This window comes from Mus caroli, chromosome 14, assembly GCF_900094665.2.
Source record: "Mus caroli chromosome 14, CAROLI_EIJ_v1.1, whole genome shotgun sequence".
Classification (NCBI taxonomy): Eukaryota; Metazoa; Chordata; class Mammalia; order Rodentia; family Muridae; genus Mus; species Mus caroli.
In genome coordinates this window covers 41,022,920-41,040,468 of record NC_034583.1, presented here as the reverse complement: position 1 = coordinate 41,040,468, position 17,549 = coordinate 41,022,920, and the positions used below count along the sequence as shown (strand labels likewise).

General features: G+C 36.2%; 1 protein-coding gene across 2 annotated transcripts in view; it reads right to left on the bottom strand.

Moving 5' to 3' along the window:
• Nucleotides 1-5,057: 5,057 nt before the first annotated feature.
• The window catches only part of Naa30 (N(alpha)-acetyltransferase 30, NatC catalytic subunit), an 18,478-nt gene continuing 5,986 nt past the window's right edge, over nucleotides 5,058-17,549 (bottom strand). Inside the window, exons 2-4 of one of the 2 annotated variants that reach the window (XM_021182372.2) lie at nucleotides 17,312-17,435; nucleotides 14,774-14,829; nucleotides 5,058-8,418 (exon numbers count right to left, since the gene is read on the bottom strand). In XM_021182372.2, coding sequence (XP_021038031.1) covers nucleotides 8,281-8,418; nucleotides 14,774-14,829; nucleotides 17,312-17,435 — 318 coding nt within the window. In that variant the 3' untranslated portion in view covers nucleotides 5,058-8,280. The remainder of the gene's footprint in view (nucleotides 8,419-14,773; nucleotides 14,830-17,311; nucleotides 17,436-17,549) is intronic. The other variant, XM_029469100.1, reaches the window with a different exon arrangement.

Genomic DNA, 17,549 nt, shown 5'->3' with positions numbered 1-17,549 from the left:
TCCCCTTTGGAAGAAACAAGTTTAACAAAACAAAAAAAGCTACCTGTCTTTTAAGGTAGACATGGGTCTTACATGAGCCTCTCGGGTGACTGTTTCTCAACCATCTAGCAGATACCTGGTCAAGAATAGTTTGTTAAACATGGTTTAATGGGTAACCTGTCTCATGTAAGATCAAGCATATACAGTGATCACACACTGTAATTAGATTTTATACTTGAATGATAGATTGCTTTCTCCCCCTTTACACACAGATTTCCATGCTTAAAATTTGACAAAAGTAAAATGAGGAGCATGCTGAAGCACAATTAGTATGTAGAGTGTTGAACTAAATGCAAGGAAGCTTCCTAGCTGCTCCCCTTTCACGGACGTCCGTAAAGCTTGTTCTGAAGGAATACTGTTCCCTTTAACAATATTACTGATCAAATCACTGGAAACCAACTATATGTTCTGACAATCAACTTAATACTAAATCCCTTAATGGATTTTACAACCTAAACCAATTAAATATTTCTTAGATCATTTAAGTTTTAGGCTGAATAAAGCAACTATACTTGAATGATTTAGTAGAGTTCACTAAAATCAATTTATCCAACAGAATTAAACATACAGCTCCAAGTTCTCTCAGGGGTCAGGCACTGTGTAAGGTAACAAAAAGTAGACCTAGAGTCCTGAGGCCCGGCTTGAGGTGGTACCATCTGTGAGCCCTTTAATATGACTTTCAAGTACTTTTTTTTTTTCATTTGCAAAATAAAATTTCAATCTAAAGAACGTCATTAATACTGTGTGAAGGTTCTCTGAAAATGGTTAAGGCTACCATGTGTTACTCAACCATTGTCCTAGCCATGGAGATGACATTAATCATAGGTCTCTCCACCCTAAACCAACCTCACCCATTCCAAAACTTGCAAGGTTCCTATAATCAAGCCAGACCACTGTTCTCCTGTACAAAGCCACACCTAAGTATCTCAAAGCCACCTGTTAGATGCTCTCAGGAAAACAAACTAGGCCACCTGGGTTAGAACAATTCTGTAGCTCATATTTGATAAACATTTAATGAAGCCATAGTACAACATACAATCACTTTTTTAAGATTTATTGATTTTATGTATATGACTACACTGTAACTGTATTGTGAACCTTCAATGGTTGTGAGCCTTCATGTGGTTGGTGGGAATTTAATTTTTAGGACCTCTGCTCACTCCAGTCAGCCCTGCTCACTCAGGCCCAAAATTAATTATATAAATAAGTACACTGTTGCTATCTTCAGACACACCAGAAGAGGGCATCTGATCTCATTACAGGTGGTTGTGAGCCACCATGTGGTTGCTGGGATTTGAACTCGGGACCTTCGGAAGAGCAGTCAGTGCTCTTACCTGCTGAGCCATCTCACAAGCCCTACAATCACCTCCTAATTCAAAAATTCAGGTAACTATCTAGCTGTCTGGTTCAGGGCTAGTATATAAATGCAGACAATGGCTGTAGTAAATTTATCCTGAACTGTTAGCCACAGAGCCTTTCTGATTGCAACTGAATACTTGATGACAGACGCTCTCCTGTGCTCCACTGAACCTCATCTATTTCCACTTCCTTAACCATCCATCAAACCTCTATATACACATATGCATGCACTACTACTTATTTCTCTCAGCTGCTTTTTGTTATACTTTGTTCCCCTCAAATATGTATACAGCAAAGTATCAGGTATTTGAGACATACAAGACAGCCTCTAGAAATTAGAACATTGATAATGAAAGGGATTGGGATGTGTATATGGGAAGTGGGTGATATGGTAGTCTTGTTTCTAAAATGAAACTCATCAATGCTATTTCTTCTGAAATAATATGAATGCATCTGAGGCCAATATGCAAAGGTGATGGATCTAGATGGTAAGAACATGGCAGTTTATTAGTCATGCTCTAGAGGAGAGCCACAACACCTTCACATGCTACTACCGACTTCATAAAACCTAGTACCTGAGGCTGGAGAGAGTTCTCAGTGCTTAGGGGAATTTGCTGCTCTTAGAGCAGAGCTGGGTTCACTTCCTAGCACCTACACAGTTGCTCACAACCATCTAGAACCTTACATGTACACGTACACACAATAAATCTACTTCTCCTCAAATGGTACCCTAACACACAATAAAACTTGTTCTATATTACTAATAGCTATCACATAGTTACTATGAATTAGGTGAACAATAAACATGATACCCTTCTCCATAACTTTATCACAGTTTTCACCAAAATTTCACAACAGTTAAGACATTTGCTTGGAATGATGAAGATGAAACTTTCAATATTCACCTTTAGTTCCTAATATGAAGAAAAATAATTTTTATATAGCTCAAAACATAATGCTCACACTCATATAAAATGTACTTCGATTCAAAATTATAAGTTATTGAGTAGATTTACATTTACCTACTTAGGTTAATACCTGATGGGCTTAAAATTTTTAATTGCATTCATAGTAAAAGCAGGTATTCATGATGACTGTGCAGCCAGTCTGGAGTAGAGTAGCATCAAAAGCAGCAGGTTTAGATTTAAGGCAGTAGGTTCAGCTCCCTTAAAAATAATCAGGAAGCATTAGCAATCATCGGAATCCTGGCCTTAGAGAGGACAGTGACCAATTCTTTACATATTAAAGCACTGACTGGAAAGTAAAAACAAACTTTAGTAATTACATTTTATCTGAAATCAGCTTTGGAAGCTTCATGTATTTGCAGAACTTAGTAACAGTTCCCTTAAGATGTCAGTGTTTTAATAATGCAGTGAATGAACTAGAAAAACATGCATTTTTTTTAACCATCTCTCACTTTAACTGTGAAATGATTTAAATCCCAAGAATAAAACTTATGAATGCCTATTTGGAAGTGTTTGGGGGATTTCCAGGGGCTTTGAGAAAAGTTGTTAGTTCATACAGCGTGCTGTGTTTACAAAATTGCTGAGTTTCTACGCCATGAAAGGATCATATACATACAAATGTTGCAGTTGTAAGTGAACAAATAAGTTGTATACATTTCACAGAATGCAAATATTACTAAGACACATTTACTAAATACCTTTAGTCAAGTCATAAAGCATTCTTATGAAACTTGAAGTTGATTCACTAGGAACATATCCAGTACGTCAAAAAGGAGGGTTGTTCCTCTGGGATATGGTAACTTATTTACAAAAAAGTATACTCTCAGGAAACTGAGGTATTAAAAAATTAAGATGCATTTATATAGCAAAATGGTCATGAAAATCCACCATAACTAAAAGTATGCTTAATTAGCATTAAAAATATACTGATAGCCCCTATACTCCATGATGTATATATATATATTAGTAATATATATAACAACATATATACATATTGGGTTTTTGAGACAGAAAGTATCTCTGTAGCTCTGGCTGTCCTGGAACTCCCTCTATAGACCAGGCTGGCCTCAAACTCACAAAGATCTGCCTGCCTCTGCCTTCCAAACGCTGGTATTAAAGGCGTGCGCCACCACCGCCCAGCATAGATTTTGAAGGTAGCAGAAAATATATCTTGGTGCTTTTACTTTTGTCACATGAAAATTAAATACCAAGTTGCTGCCAACAGAACAGCCTGAGAGCTCACCGATTATAGCAAGCCAAGTACTCTTCTGGGAGGTGCCATCTTCACTGCTGCCTTTTACTGAACTACAGCTAACCAAACGATCAGTGAAGATGAAGTGATATTCCGTGAAAACAGACAAAATTAACCTGTTGGAACTAAGAACATCTGCCTTTAGCCTCATCGAGTATTTAAAATGTTTAAATAGGACATATCTCCATATTCCAGGTTGACCATTGATAAAATGAGATCTATTTTATTTAGAAGGGATATTATTTCAAATTAATATAAAATAAACAGTTGGGCCTAATGCTACAGGTTTTCAAAGCTAAAATGTGTTAATCATCTCAGAACAGTCTCTGGCATTTGAGTCTATAGTCTCTGTAATTCTAAACACTTGCAACAGTAGGATGCACGAATTGGTTTTTTTCAAAGGGTCATTCACACAAGGGGCATGAGGCAGGAACACTACAAAGTGTTAACATACAAACAGTTCAGTTACAGCTTTTGCTCAGAGGCAATTTTAAATTATTCACATTTCAATAAGCTTTCTTCAGATGCATATTATCTAAAGCCCTGCTATCCATACACGAGCCAACAGCCACATACAACTCATGTCACATAAGTGAAATGAAGGTCTGTCCTTGTGAGCCTTCAGGAGCTCAGTAGTGAAGGATGACTAGTAGCTGCCATCCTCAAGAGTGTAAAGAGTATTTCCATCATTGTGCACATGAGTAGCTCATCTGAAAAAAAGAAGACAACTGTGCTATACGCTGAGATGCTTTTTGGGTTTTTAAAGTTTATAAATCATCAAGGTCCGGACACCAATGGTCTCACATTTCTGTCCCTCGTTTACACTAAGTCTATGAGACATTCGGGTCCATGTACAACATGAGCTCAGTTAGATGCTTCACGCTGCTACAAAGATCACAACTTAATTGTAAGTTTCACACTATTATAAAGAACAAAATATTCAGGAAGAATGTTAAAATTGAGCAGTCTCAATTAAATGATCTCATCCTCCCACTGATACTCAGTACTTCAAATATGAAAGCATACATAACTATCTACCTAAGTTTCTCCCAAGAATAGGTCAAAAAGCCCCTTAGATCCTGCTCCACTTCAGTGTTTAACAGAAGGGAAAAAAATACAACTTATACAAGGAGGTTTGTACAAATAGTAAAACTCAAAACTAACTTAGGAATAAGTTGCTAGGAGCAAGGACAAAAAGCAAACTACTTTCAGTTGATGAATGCTTAAAAATGTCCTCCCTGGTACCGCTAGCCCAGCTGACTAACAAGTACACTTAGCAATCAAGTTTTTTATTTTATTTTCAAATTTACTTTATCAGAATACAAAGTAGAGAGATAGCAACTATATCGTTCCTTCCAAATAGCTCCTGATAGAGGGCAGTGAGAAAGAGAACAGGTTGCTTTTGGATTATCTGAAGCCACATCACAGAATGCACACAGCTGTATCTTAAAGAAGAATGCAAACACGACTTGACCATACTTTATTTGACTGTATCTTATTCAGACAGCTTGCACATTTCAAATCCCAACAAATCTCTCTCTCCAAAAGGATAGGGGTCAATAGGAGAAAATTATGCAGCAATATCCCCAGTCATTAAACAGCAGTCCAATATTTTTGAGATACACGTGATAGTTCATAGATACTCAACTCATATGTGATGACAATGTAACTTATGGTTATGTTTTACAAACCTGAAAGCCCTTGGACATTATAGCACTCATCCTAGTAATGTAGACGTAGACTGAAAAGTAACTGGTGTACTGCCAACCTGATTTCCTGTATGGTCCTAGAAAGTAATGAACCTCATAATTTTTAGACACCATAATAAACATACACATTTAGTCATATATACCAGCCAAGACCTTAACACAGGGCACGGTAAGAGTTAAAACATGACAAACTCCTTTACATAGATTTGTCTTATGTGTGTATTAGAGAATTTGGAGAGGAGGCAGAAAATGTTAAAATCAATTTTTAATATTAATTTATCTTATTTTGCTGGCTTCAACATCAAGCAGTAATATGATTTATGATCTGTAGACTTGGATTATTCCCGAGTTAAGTAGTTTCATCCCAATGTATGGGAAATTACCAAGACTGGTAGCATACCCGTTAGCTTTCTTCAATACTAACATATACAGCTTCATGGTAGCATGTATTAAATGTTCAGCAGTATCAACTGCTAAACCAGTGTCAGTGGATAGATAGTACAGTCAGTCTTAAAGAGGCAGCACCCCACTAAAAGAAAGTTGCACCAATTTTGCTCAGTTTTAGCCAAGTGAACCCACTGTCAATTATAAATGGAACCACTTTAAGCTGATAAAAGAGAATTGAAAGCCTAATGTCAAATTAAAGTTGAAGTAATTCAACTTGCAAAGTTTTGTTACTAGGTTATCAAACTAGAGGTTAAAATTTTAGGTTTAAAAAAAAGGGTCAAGTAATTAAAAACATCAAAGTATACACTGATATTCAACATGTATCCATCCATTGAGCAGTATTGTAATGATCTGGTATTTTAGTCACATAGTTAAGATCATGTTTACAAATCATCAGACAGTTACTTCAGCAATTCTGAACTGCAGGGTGTTAGTGATACTCCACTGACAACCTAGGAAGAACAAAGCTTTTGAATTGGGAAGTCTAGCACATATCTACTTTACAACTATATCCATTAGAGTGAGTCAAGAAAATGTATGCTCATCAACAATTCATACCTATGTACCAGCAAATCAAAACAACTTTTGATGATGTCAAGTATACTGTTTAGCTACTTTCCTTCACACTGAAAATGAAAGCAGAGGCATTATGATGACTGGCATTCTTCTAAATGCTGGGACCCAAATGAAGTTTGACCAAAACAGATTCAAAATGGTCAGCAGAAAAGCTGAGTACTATGTGGTCATCACATTTTTAATATTAAACTTTAAGGAGCAATATAAAATGGAAAGACACATTTTCTTAAAAATAAGGAACTATAAATGATCCCACCAGCAGGAAGTTTTTATTTTCAAATATAAACTGTGCATCTTTATTTTAAAAGTACTTGTTACCATGTTCACTTCCAAAATACTATACTGAGCAAAGAGCAGCTTTCCTTTAAAACAAACAAACAAAAAAAGCGCAACAAACTTTCCTGAAAAGGGGCCTTTACCAACTGTTAATGGAGGTAGGGTTTTTTAAAATACAGTAATTACAGCCATAAAATAAAATTCAAACCAAGTATTAGAGTAGAAGAAAAGTATATTCAAAAGAAAATAACAACATGAATGCCAGATTCCTATAAGCATTTTTGAGAAACTGACTCTCGTTCCTTATGAGTGCTTAGGTATCCTAGTTAAATAAATTACTCATCACAGCTTTACCAACTCAACCCAAAGCAGGGAGCTACAATTTGCTAACATTACACTGATTAGCCAAAATCCACTGTAATAATAAACACCTTGGCTGCTCAGAAAACCCAAAGAACTCATTAAAAAAATGTTTCATCCCTCTCTTTTTTTTCTGGAGGAACAAAGCAAAGGCCCCCCCAACAATCTGCTCATGAGTAAAAAGAAAATAAATGCAGCTTGAAATGGATACAATGCTCCTTGAAATTCATTTCTAAGACTAAACCAAAAGTGAAGTATTTTCAGAAATGGAAGCAATGTGAATTCAAATAAAGTTAAAAAGAAAAAAGAAAAAAACCCAGCTACTTTATAGAAGCTGTTCTTCACAGCTTATCAATCATTTTGATTAAATAAGATCATACCAATTTACATTAATTTTCTATTGTTTTCAAAAATTCCCCCATTCTCAAAAAACAAAAACAAAAAAAGTGCATCCAAACCCCACAATTCCCAGCTCCATCCCTTTAAGCCGTTTCTCAGTTCCCCAAGTAGGGCCAGCTTCTTCCTGTAAGGGAAGAAGGACTTCCTTCTAAAGCAAAGCACTGCCATTCACCTGGAAAAACTGTCCAAATGATAAAAATCTCAAATAATTTATTATCAAATTTAGAATTTAAATAAAAACAAGTTTGCTTGCAAAGGTATTAAAGAAAAAGAAAAAGAGCATGCATTCAAAAACTAGAGATGAAGACAAGAATACTTATCTACACAGGCACTGGCAGACGCAATTTAATTGTCATCTTTACTCATCATAAGACAAATTCCACCCTACACTTTTCATCCACTAATCACTGAGGTACCAATATTCAAGATGGAAAATTTAATATTGAAAAAATAAAACCTAAATTGAAGCTTTTCCCTCACCCCCTTCAGAAAACTATGGCAGGTTTTGTGTGAAATGTTAGTATACTTAGGAGACGTTTACAATCTACATTGGCTTCTTGAAGGAACAAAAATCATGTCCCACTTACTGGTTCTGTGATAAAATGATCACTATATAAATAGCACTGTCAGCAGACTTTGCAAATGAACAAGTCTTGGCTATTAACTGGCACATCCTGCTGGTACCAACAGAACTCTTGAAGTTTAAAACAATCTCATTTAATTCAGAACAAATGCGCCATGCCAAAGTGCAACAAATATTGTGCGACACTCAATGGACACTGACAGATAACAGCTGCATGGGAATCACTAAATCCACCTGCAAAGCAATTCTGCACAAATTGCATTGCATGCAAAAGTCGCTTCCGTGAGGGTGGAGTCGTTCCTTGCTGTCAGTTCCTCAGCGCAGCCATAGTTTAAGTCGCAGTGCGTCAACTCCATTTAAATAGTATCTGAACAGCCTCTTATCTCGAACAAAACCAAGATTTTCATAAAGTTTCAAAGCAGACTTATTTGTAATTTCTGTTTCCAAAACAACCTTCAAAAAAGAAAAAAACTTAAGTTATAATTTTACACTTAAAAGCTGAGGAAGTATATAACCAGATCAAGCATTTTGAAAGTTTAAGAATTATGATAAAATAAAACTGGCATACAGAAAATGTCATCAAAATGAGAAAAACAATTATTTTTGAGTCAAGATAAGTGGAATCATTGAGAACTTTCTTTCTCCTGTTTTTGTGATGCTTCCATTTTTAGCAATTGAACTACATGTTTATAATAAAACAAAAATGAACTAATTTTTGTGGAGAAAACCAGGTGTCATATGAAGAGAAAGAGAAGAAAAATCAGTATCAAAAGTTTCGAAAAGCAGCCAATATTTGAAACTATTTAGACTGACCTCTAACTCCTGTTACTATTAACATGTCATTCTTTATTCTGGTAACAACTACCATATTGGTCTACAGCAGTGGTTCTCAACCTTCCTAATGTTGCGACCTTATGCAGAGAAAGTTTACTGAACCTAGACTAAGGGAATTTAAATATTAGGGTACATGGTCTCCTGGAGTATGGTTAGAATAAGACTACTGAGAGCTAGGAAGGATAAATTACTTGCTGCACAAACTTGAGAACCTTAATTCAGATCTCTATTACCCTCATAAAAGTCAGGTGTCAGGTTGAGCAGATTCACAAAGGTCACTGACCAACCTAGCCAAACCCGCAAGCTACAGGTTAAAGAGACCCTGTGTCAAAAACATAAGGGCTGGTGATGGTTAAGCAGGTGAAGGTGTTTCCAGAGCAAGCCTGGCAACCTGCACTGGACTATGGGGAGCCCACATCATGGTGTAAGAATAGAATTGACTCTACAAGGTTATCTGATCTTCACATGTGTGACCGTGACATATGCACTCATACAGCGTAAATATATACACATACAATAATAAGAAAAATAAGGCAGGAAACACAACTGAAGAAGATATGCTCTGTTGATCTCAGACTTCCAACTTGCATGTATACCACATTCACACAGATATGCCACACAAACACACACACAAATATGCTCACACACAAAGAGGCTTAGTGCCCAAGAATTTGCATTTTAAACAAATTACTAGGTGAGATTGATGTCACTGAGAACCTGTGGTCAAATCAAAACTTAACATAGGATCACAGAATATGAAGTTCCCATGTGAGTGTTTTGGAGTATCACTGAACTAACTCATGGCCCTGACAGCAGAGCTGATAGTTTTGAAAACTATGTGCCCTTCTTATTTCCCTCTGCTAAACACTCTCCCTTCCTAACTTTTATATATGCTGCTCTATTTGCCTTTTCTACTGACTGTCTCCTGTGTCACTGAGACGTATCAGCACACTGGGCCATAGTTCCTGTCAGGGTGTCATAACCTTTGAGCATTTAGAGTGAGGGAAAAATGGCAAAGTACAACTAAACACAGACAAAGCAGAGCACTCATAAAGCACATGAAGGCCTTCCTACTCTATTTTGAATAAGAATTCAAGTGACAGAGAGAAAAGATACCTTGATTTGCTATATCCAAAATCACTCAGGACTTGCACCACTCTGCACCTCAGCGAAGAGGCTCTCCACCCTACCACCCAGCTCCTCAACCTCAACCCCAGGAGTCTTGAACTCTTTTCGTCTACTCTCTTATACGCATCCAAGCATTGAGTACTGTCAATTCTCCCTCCTAAGTTTTCTCTTATTTTTATTCCACACTGACAGAGCCCTAAACTGCCACCAGCTCAAGAAGTCTCCCACACTTTCTACAAAGGATCCTCCCATTAATTTCCTAACTAAAATAACTTATTGACTCTAGCCGTAAAATATGCTTAATGAACTAAAAGTTACCTGAAGAGATTTAAAATGCCTATCAAGATATGTCTTCCATGTACACCACCAGTTTCTCTCTTCCTCCTCTTCATGGTCAACATTAAACTGTCAGTCTCTGGAACCAGCCATGATCTACTTCACCTTAGGTGCCCAAGCTTTTAACAATGCAAACTGACATCATCTATAAACGTGTTGGAGCAAACTCATAGCTATCCTAAAATATGTGGCCCATATACAAGTTCTGTATTTATCTTCTGGATTAGGTTTTTCATGTAAACTGTTTTGTCTCCTAAAGAAAGAATTGTATTTCTTTCCTCCGGGATTCTGCCTGGTTGCTAATAGATTCACTGGCATGCCATTCCCTTTTATACTGCTCCACAGCACTGTACACTGCTCCTATGGCACACCCCTATGCTCGTTGACTATGTCACTTCTAGCCAGTGAGCTGAAGGAAGGTAGGATTGTTATATACCTTCCAGCTGCTTCCTCTGTACCTAACACTGCCTAACAGACAGAAAGCTCTCATATCTGTTAAATGAATCCTTAGTATCTTTCATTATATAGGATATATTGCATATGCACTGAAAGTATTAACATGCTTTTTAGATGATCAGAGTATTTGAAAAGAGACCATCATGCAAAGGCAATAGACTATGCAATTAAGTAATAAAAGTAAATGATATGCTAAACCCAAACCTTTATTTAAAATTACAAAATCAAGCCGGGCTTAATCCCAGCAGTTGGGAGGCAGAGGCAGGCGATTTCTGAGTTCTAGGCCAGCCTGGTCTACAGAATGAGTTCCAGGACAGCCAGGGCTATACAGAGAAACCCTGTCTCGAAAACCAAAATAATAAAAAATAAAATAAATCCAAAATCAAGTACTAAGTATCAAATGGATATGTCTTTAAGAAGACTTAAATACAAGTTGTAGCAAAAAACAATTGATTTACTTAAAAATTAAGTCAGTTTCTGTTTTTAAAACAAACAAAACAAAACAAAACAACCTATAGGCTAAGTATGGCTGCACACACTTTTCATCAGGTCAACATCTAATTACAATTAAACTGTTAAAGAAAAGCAATTTAATATGAGAACTGCCACAATATAAAATTACTTAGTTCACAGTAATAAAAAGGGAAAAAATTTAAAAGGATAGCTATACTCATTTAGACAGCAACCTCAAGAAAAGAAATGGGTATCTATAACCTATGGGTCACAACCCCTTTGACCAACTTCTATCTCCAAAAGTATTTAATAATGATTCATAATAGTAGCAAACTTACAATTATGAAGTAGCAATGAACATAAGTTTATAATTGGGGATCACACAGTGAAGAACTGTATTAAAGGGTCGCAGCATTAGGAACCACTGGTCTATACTTTACAGATGAATAAAACTCAAAAAAAAACAACAACAAAAAACCCAGTAAGCAGTATGTATGTATGTATGTGTGTGTGTGTGTGTGTTTATGTATATAAGTGTATGTGTATACGTGTACGTATGTGTGTGTATATATATATATATATATATATATATATATATATATGTAAATCTTTAAAAGAGAAATCAAGTAAACAAGGACAAATTGGAATCCGAGCATAAGCTAGAACTTCATAGTAACCAAGCTTCAGTCCTCCCCACTATTTTCCAGGGAAGATAAACCAGTACAATGAAGTTCCAATCAACTTGGCAAGGGGATCTAAGTCTACTTTCACTAATAATTAGGAATTTAAAATACTGTAAACCAGGGCTTCTCACCCTTCCTAACGCTATGACCCTTAAATACAGTTTCTTATGTTGTGGTGACCCACAACCATAAAGTTATTTTCATTGCTACATAACTGTAATTTTGCTGTTATGAATTATTATGTAAGTTCTGATATGCAAGAATCTGATATGCGATTCCTGTAAAAGGTTCCTGCAACCCTCAAAAGGGTCGCATCCCATCAGTTGAGAACCGCTGCTCTAAAGGTATAGAAGGGTAACTACAGCTATACAGATACAAGTTAAATGTGGTTAAGTGTTGAATGGCTGAAGATGCCTCAGCAGCTAAGTGCCTTTTCTGCTCTTTAAAGGACCCAAGTCACTCTTTTGGCTTCCTCAGACATATATCGCATACCCACATACTTGCACATAAAATAAAAATCCTCAAAACACATATTTGAATTCTAGTTTAACATAATAGATTAATTAGGCCCAATTATAAAGAAAAATTATACAAATGGCTACTCTAATGAAAATGTAAAGATTTTCAATGAGAGGCTGGAGAGATGACTCAGTGGTTAAGAGCAAGTACTGCTCTCAGAGGACCCCAGTCAGTTCCCAGCACCTATATCAGACAGCTCCTGTCTGTGCTCCACTTCTAGCGGCAAGCTCTTCTGGCCTTCTTGAGCACCTGCACACAGTAGGCTGGCAGGTAGACAGACAGACAGCAGTCATACACACACATAATTTTTTAAAAAAGCTTAATGAGTTTGATTCACTTTGGCAGAGAAATGCAATTAGAATGATGTTCTTTCAATTCTATATATACTAAATATAATACATTTAATACAACAGGAGTAAATCATTATGAGGCTAAGCCCAACTGGCACAGTTTAGACAGCACTTTTTAACACTGTAGGCTGGAAGCTCATGGAAAGTAGGCTGCGCCCACTGTTATCTGACTCCCTGCAGACCTTGACTAGGTAGCTAATGAATGAACAAGTAACTATTGCTCCTGACAACAGTTAAAGGTAGAATTAACATAACTTCACACAAAGTGACAGAGCAGAAGAAGTTAAATGATTTGACAACAATCATATAACTGATAAGTCATAAAAGATACATAAGAAATTAAGGAGTCACACAGTTATTTAAATTCTCAAGATACTTCTGGTATGGAGCCAGTGAGATGTCTTAGTGAGTAAAGGTGCTTGACACCAAACCCAGCTGAGCTGATGAGATCTAGATTCAGTGAAACTTTATCTCAAAATTTAAGGTAGAAAATGATTAAGGAAAACAAACCTCTGCATGTACACATTCCCACACTGGCAAACAGATACACACGGACTCCCTATCCCCTCCTCCCCATCGTGCTCGCTCGCTGGCGCTCTCTCTCTCTCTCTCTCTCTCTCTCTCTCTCACACACACACACACACACACACACTAGATTAAGTAAATAGCAGCATTCAATCCTAAAATACATCATAAAATTAAGATTTAACTATACACTACCACAGCATTTCCAAAATCTCCATATCCTACCTTAGAAGCTGTGAAGAACAGCTAGTATTATTTCAACAATCAGTAAGCACACATCTTGCCTCATAGGCAATGACTAATTCATGAAAAGCTGAACCCCAAGAACACAGTAGGTCCTGGCCCTAAGCATCTCTGTTTACAAGAAGACATTCCAGTAGCAGAAGATCAAAACATAGTCTATAAAACCCACAACTGCTAAGCAACTTTTGTGAAGCCTAAATGCATACATGAAAATAGGATTAGAAAATGTGAACGTAGATAACCAGCTTTTAGTAGAAAGGACACAGTTGAGGAACAGGATGGTAAGAGGAATTTTGTAAACACACACAAACACACACATATACACACACACAGTTGGGGGGGAGGCACTCTTATTTTAAATTACTGTAAACTTTATACCAAAAAACTCCATTTAGTAGGGCACACTTCTATAACCCTGAAACTCTGGAGAGTAAGGCAGGAGAACAGCAAGTGTAGGGCCAACCTGGACTACATAGTAAACTATAGGCCAGCCTGAAACAGACTCTCATGAAACAAAACACTTAATTAAAACACTTATTAATGTCAAAGAAAATATATCACCTAATTTCATGTATTTGGCAACTTTTCTAAGGCACATCTGCCCTATAATAGTAAAGATACAAGCAGTAGTATGTGTCTCTAATCCCAACATTTGGGAAGCTGAAACAAGGACTAGCCTAGTCAACACAGTTCCAGGCCAGCCAGGACTACATAGTGAGACACTGTCTCAAAGACCAAAAAAGTTATTTTTCAAAAGATAACTGGCATCTGTGTTGCTAATAGTACAGTAATAACTTCCTTAGTTGTCACTGCTATAAGAAAAGCTTCCATTCTCTAGTTTAAGACTGTTCCTACCTACATGACACAATGTTAACATCCCCAGTTATCCCCAATAGCTACTAAGAATAGTGCTCTAGGAATAATGAAATTATAGATGGAAAAAGGCCTCCTATGCTAATATACACATCAGCTGTTCACTATTTAATACTTGGAGACATTTCCTAGAATGAAATGTCTTCTATACACGTTCAGAGTTTTCCCATGGTTTCTTAAAAACAAAAGTTAAACAATTAGATTTCACCTCTGTATTATGAAGAAATTCAAGTCTATTAAAAGTTATTCTAGATCACAATTATTATTTCTGAACAAAATAACATTTCCCCTGCATCTGTGTAGTAGATCTGCAATGAGACTTGCAGCATTATTACTGTTGAATGCTGAAAAAACCTACCCAGTAGAATCCTGCCCAGGGCAGCAGGATTAAATAGTTTAAAGACTCACCTCGTCACAGTCTCCTTCAACCATGGCATATATAGCTTTCTTTACCAAGTTAGTACCTAGAATATAAATCTGAGTATTAATAAAGGAAAAATATAATTAATTTCTTAAAGAATCTAAATTATGATTAACATAATTGCATAAAAAGGTCAAATATTAGGTTTTATCTTGACTGTAGATACATACATTGATCATTTCTAAGTGAAAAATAAACCATATATCAGTTGGGAGAAGCCCAGGAAACCTCCACATAGCAACAAAGCTGTCCTGGGAAGACCTACCTCCTGATTCCTTTTTCTCAGGAATAATTATTAGTCCCAAGCTAGAGATTTTGTCTTATTGTTACAAGGTTAAAAAAAAAAAAGTAAATTGTTTTTAAATACAATAAATGCAAACTAAATGATAATTTGTGAATTATAGAAACTATCATTAATGTTTTATCTCAAATTACAAATATATAAATATATCTCATCCATAATCATATATTTATATTTTGGACTTAGAATATGATTATTGAGGCAAGTAAATATTGTGATAAATAGTTATAACATTTCTATATATACTTTTCATCAATTTTTAATGACTGAGATAAAAATCTGTTTAACACTGAATGGAAATTTTAAAAAAGGAAGAAAAAGGTAAGGAAAAAGAAAGAGGTATAATTACATAAAGTAACCCAGAATTTCATGAGCTAGCAAGAAGTTACTAAATGATCTGAGCTGATTTTGCCAAATGTTATCCAAGTCTCCAGACACAAGGCACAGGACAACCTAACATGAACTGCTTAGCCCACAGTGGGCCAAGATAAAATCAGTTGTGGTAACATTTAGTGAGCCTGGCAAAACAGAGCCAGGCCCTCTCACCGATGCAGGTACTATGTCTGTAAATGTCTGGAAAAGTTTGTCATAATTCAGTCACATAATCTGATACATTAAAACAAATAGTAACTGCCAAGTCTGACTTTAAGAAAAACAAAGTATGCCATGTGTGCTGGAACACACCTTTAATCCCAGCATTTGGGAAGCTAGGCAGATATAGACCTCTGTGAGTTCAAGGCCAACTTAGTCTATATAGAGTTCTTAGCCAGCCAAGGCTACATACTGAGACTCTGTCTAAAATACATTTTTTTAAATCTTTTCCTTTTCAAACCAGGCACATGAATGTGTACACATCTCAAAACAAGGCAAGACAAGGATGTAACCTTAAAATAATGGTTCTCTCACTGTTTCTCCTGAGTGCTTAGCTCTTTCCAGAAGCACCAAAGTTTCAAACATGTCTCTAAAACAAACCAAATTTATCACAATTTTTTGTAAAAAGCAATCCAAAAATAAAACTCATTGACCTCTTAAATAAACTCAGCAAGTGGCACTTGGAAGGAAAAAGATTGGGCACTACATCATATAAATAAATAAAATTATAACATATTTATAGGGATTCCTCATGACCGTAACATACATATTCTTTTAAAGTTCCATGCAGCAAAACTGCTCACAGTACTAGTGGCAGCATCAATACTGCCTTAGCTTAAAATGCATCCCAGAATGGACACAGCCCAACAAGCACCTCTCCATCTGATTTCCACTGTGAAGGAAAGAGCCAGCAGGCACTAGACGCTAGGACAGAAATTGTAACTAGGCCACAGAGGAAGCTTCAGCCCTACCAGGTGGACAAGACTCTCAAGGAAGGGTCTAACCATCTGCTTTTAAACCATCCAGATGATTCTAATGATAGCTAAAAAAAAAAATCTATATGTTGACCCACAGATGGCTCACACCCAGTTCCCTGGGACCCACATGATAGAAGAGACTCCCAAAAGCTGTTCTCTGACCTCCACTCATGCACTCTATCAGACACATTCAGAGATACAGAGATACAAACTTACACACACATATTAACTTAAAAACTAAGGAGTCCAACTTTTAAAAAGCTAAGAAAATGAATCTCAGGATAGTAAGAAATAATTACCTTCTTTTGGACTCTCAAATTACAAGTCTAATGATTAGCATTAGGTAATGATAATTACTCCATAATCTTAGCTTGGTTAAAGTCTTCAAGACTAGTAGCTGGTATAAAATACCTTCATAACTATAAAAAATAAAAATATTTCATCCAGTTCTAAGTATAATACAAAGAATTCTGAATGTGTTTTTTAAAAACTCTGAAGATAAAAACTTACCACATGCTATTTTTAAAAAGACATTAATTTATAAAATCTATTTTTAAAATGTTTAGGAAATATGTTCAAAGAAAAGCAATCTTAAGGACAGTGAGATGGCCAAGCAGTCCAAGCGTCTGCCTCTAATGTCTGATAATCTGAGTTCGAGCCCCAGAACCATGAAAAAGGACTCCCAAAGCTGTCCTCAGACACCTATGTAATTATGTGTGTTACAGACACACAATAATAAATTTATAAAAAATAAATAAAACTTTTCTTTCCTTACCTTGAAAAGTTTATTCCTCTAGTCACATTTAAATCTTTTGTTTCAAAACACAAAAATGAAAATAATGTATTTACCCTTTGTGAAATAACATTTTCCTTACCAATGCCATTTCTCCTGTATTTGGAATCCACGGCTAACATGGCTATATAACCTCTGCGGAACATCTTTTTGTGCATATCCAACTTGCAAACGATGGCACCTACACACTCCTCCCCTACCATGGCCTTGAAAATAAACAAACAGTTATGAAGAACACATTGCCATCAGATACTGCACAATTACCAAGGGAAAACAGCAACAGACTCTGGGTCAGCATTTCTTTTTTTTTTTTTTTTTTT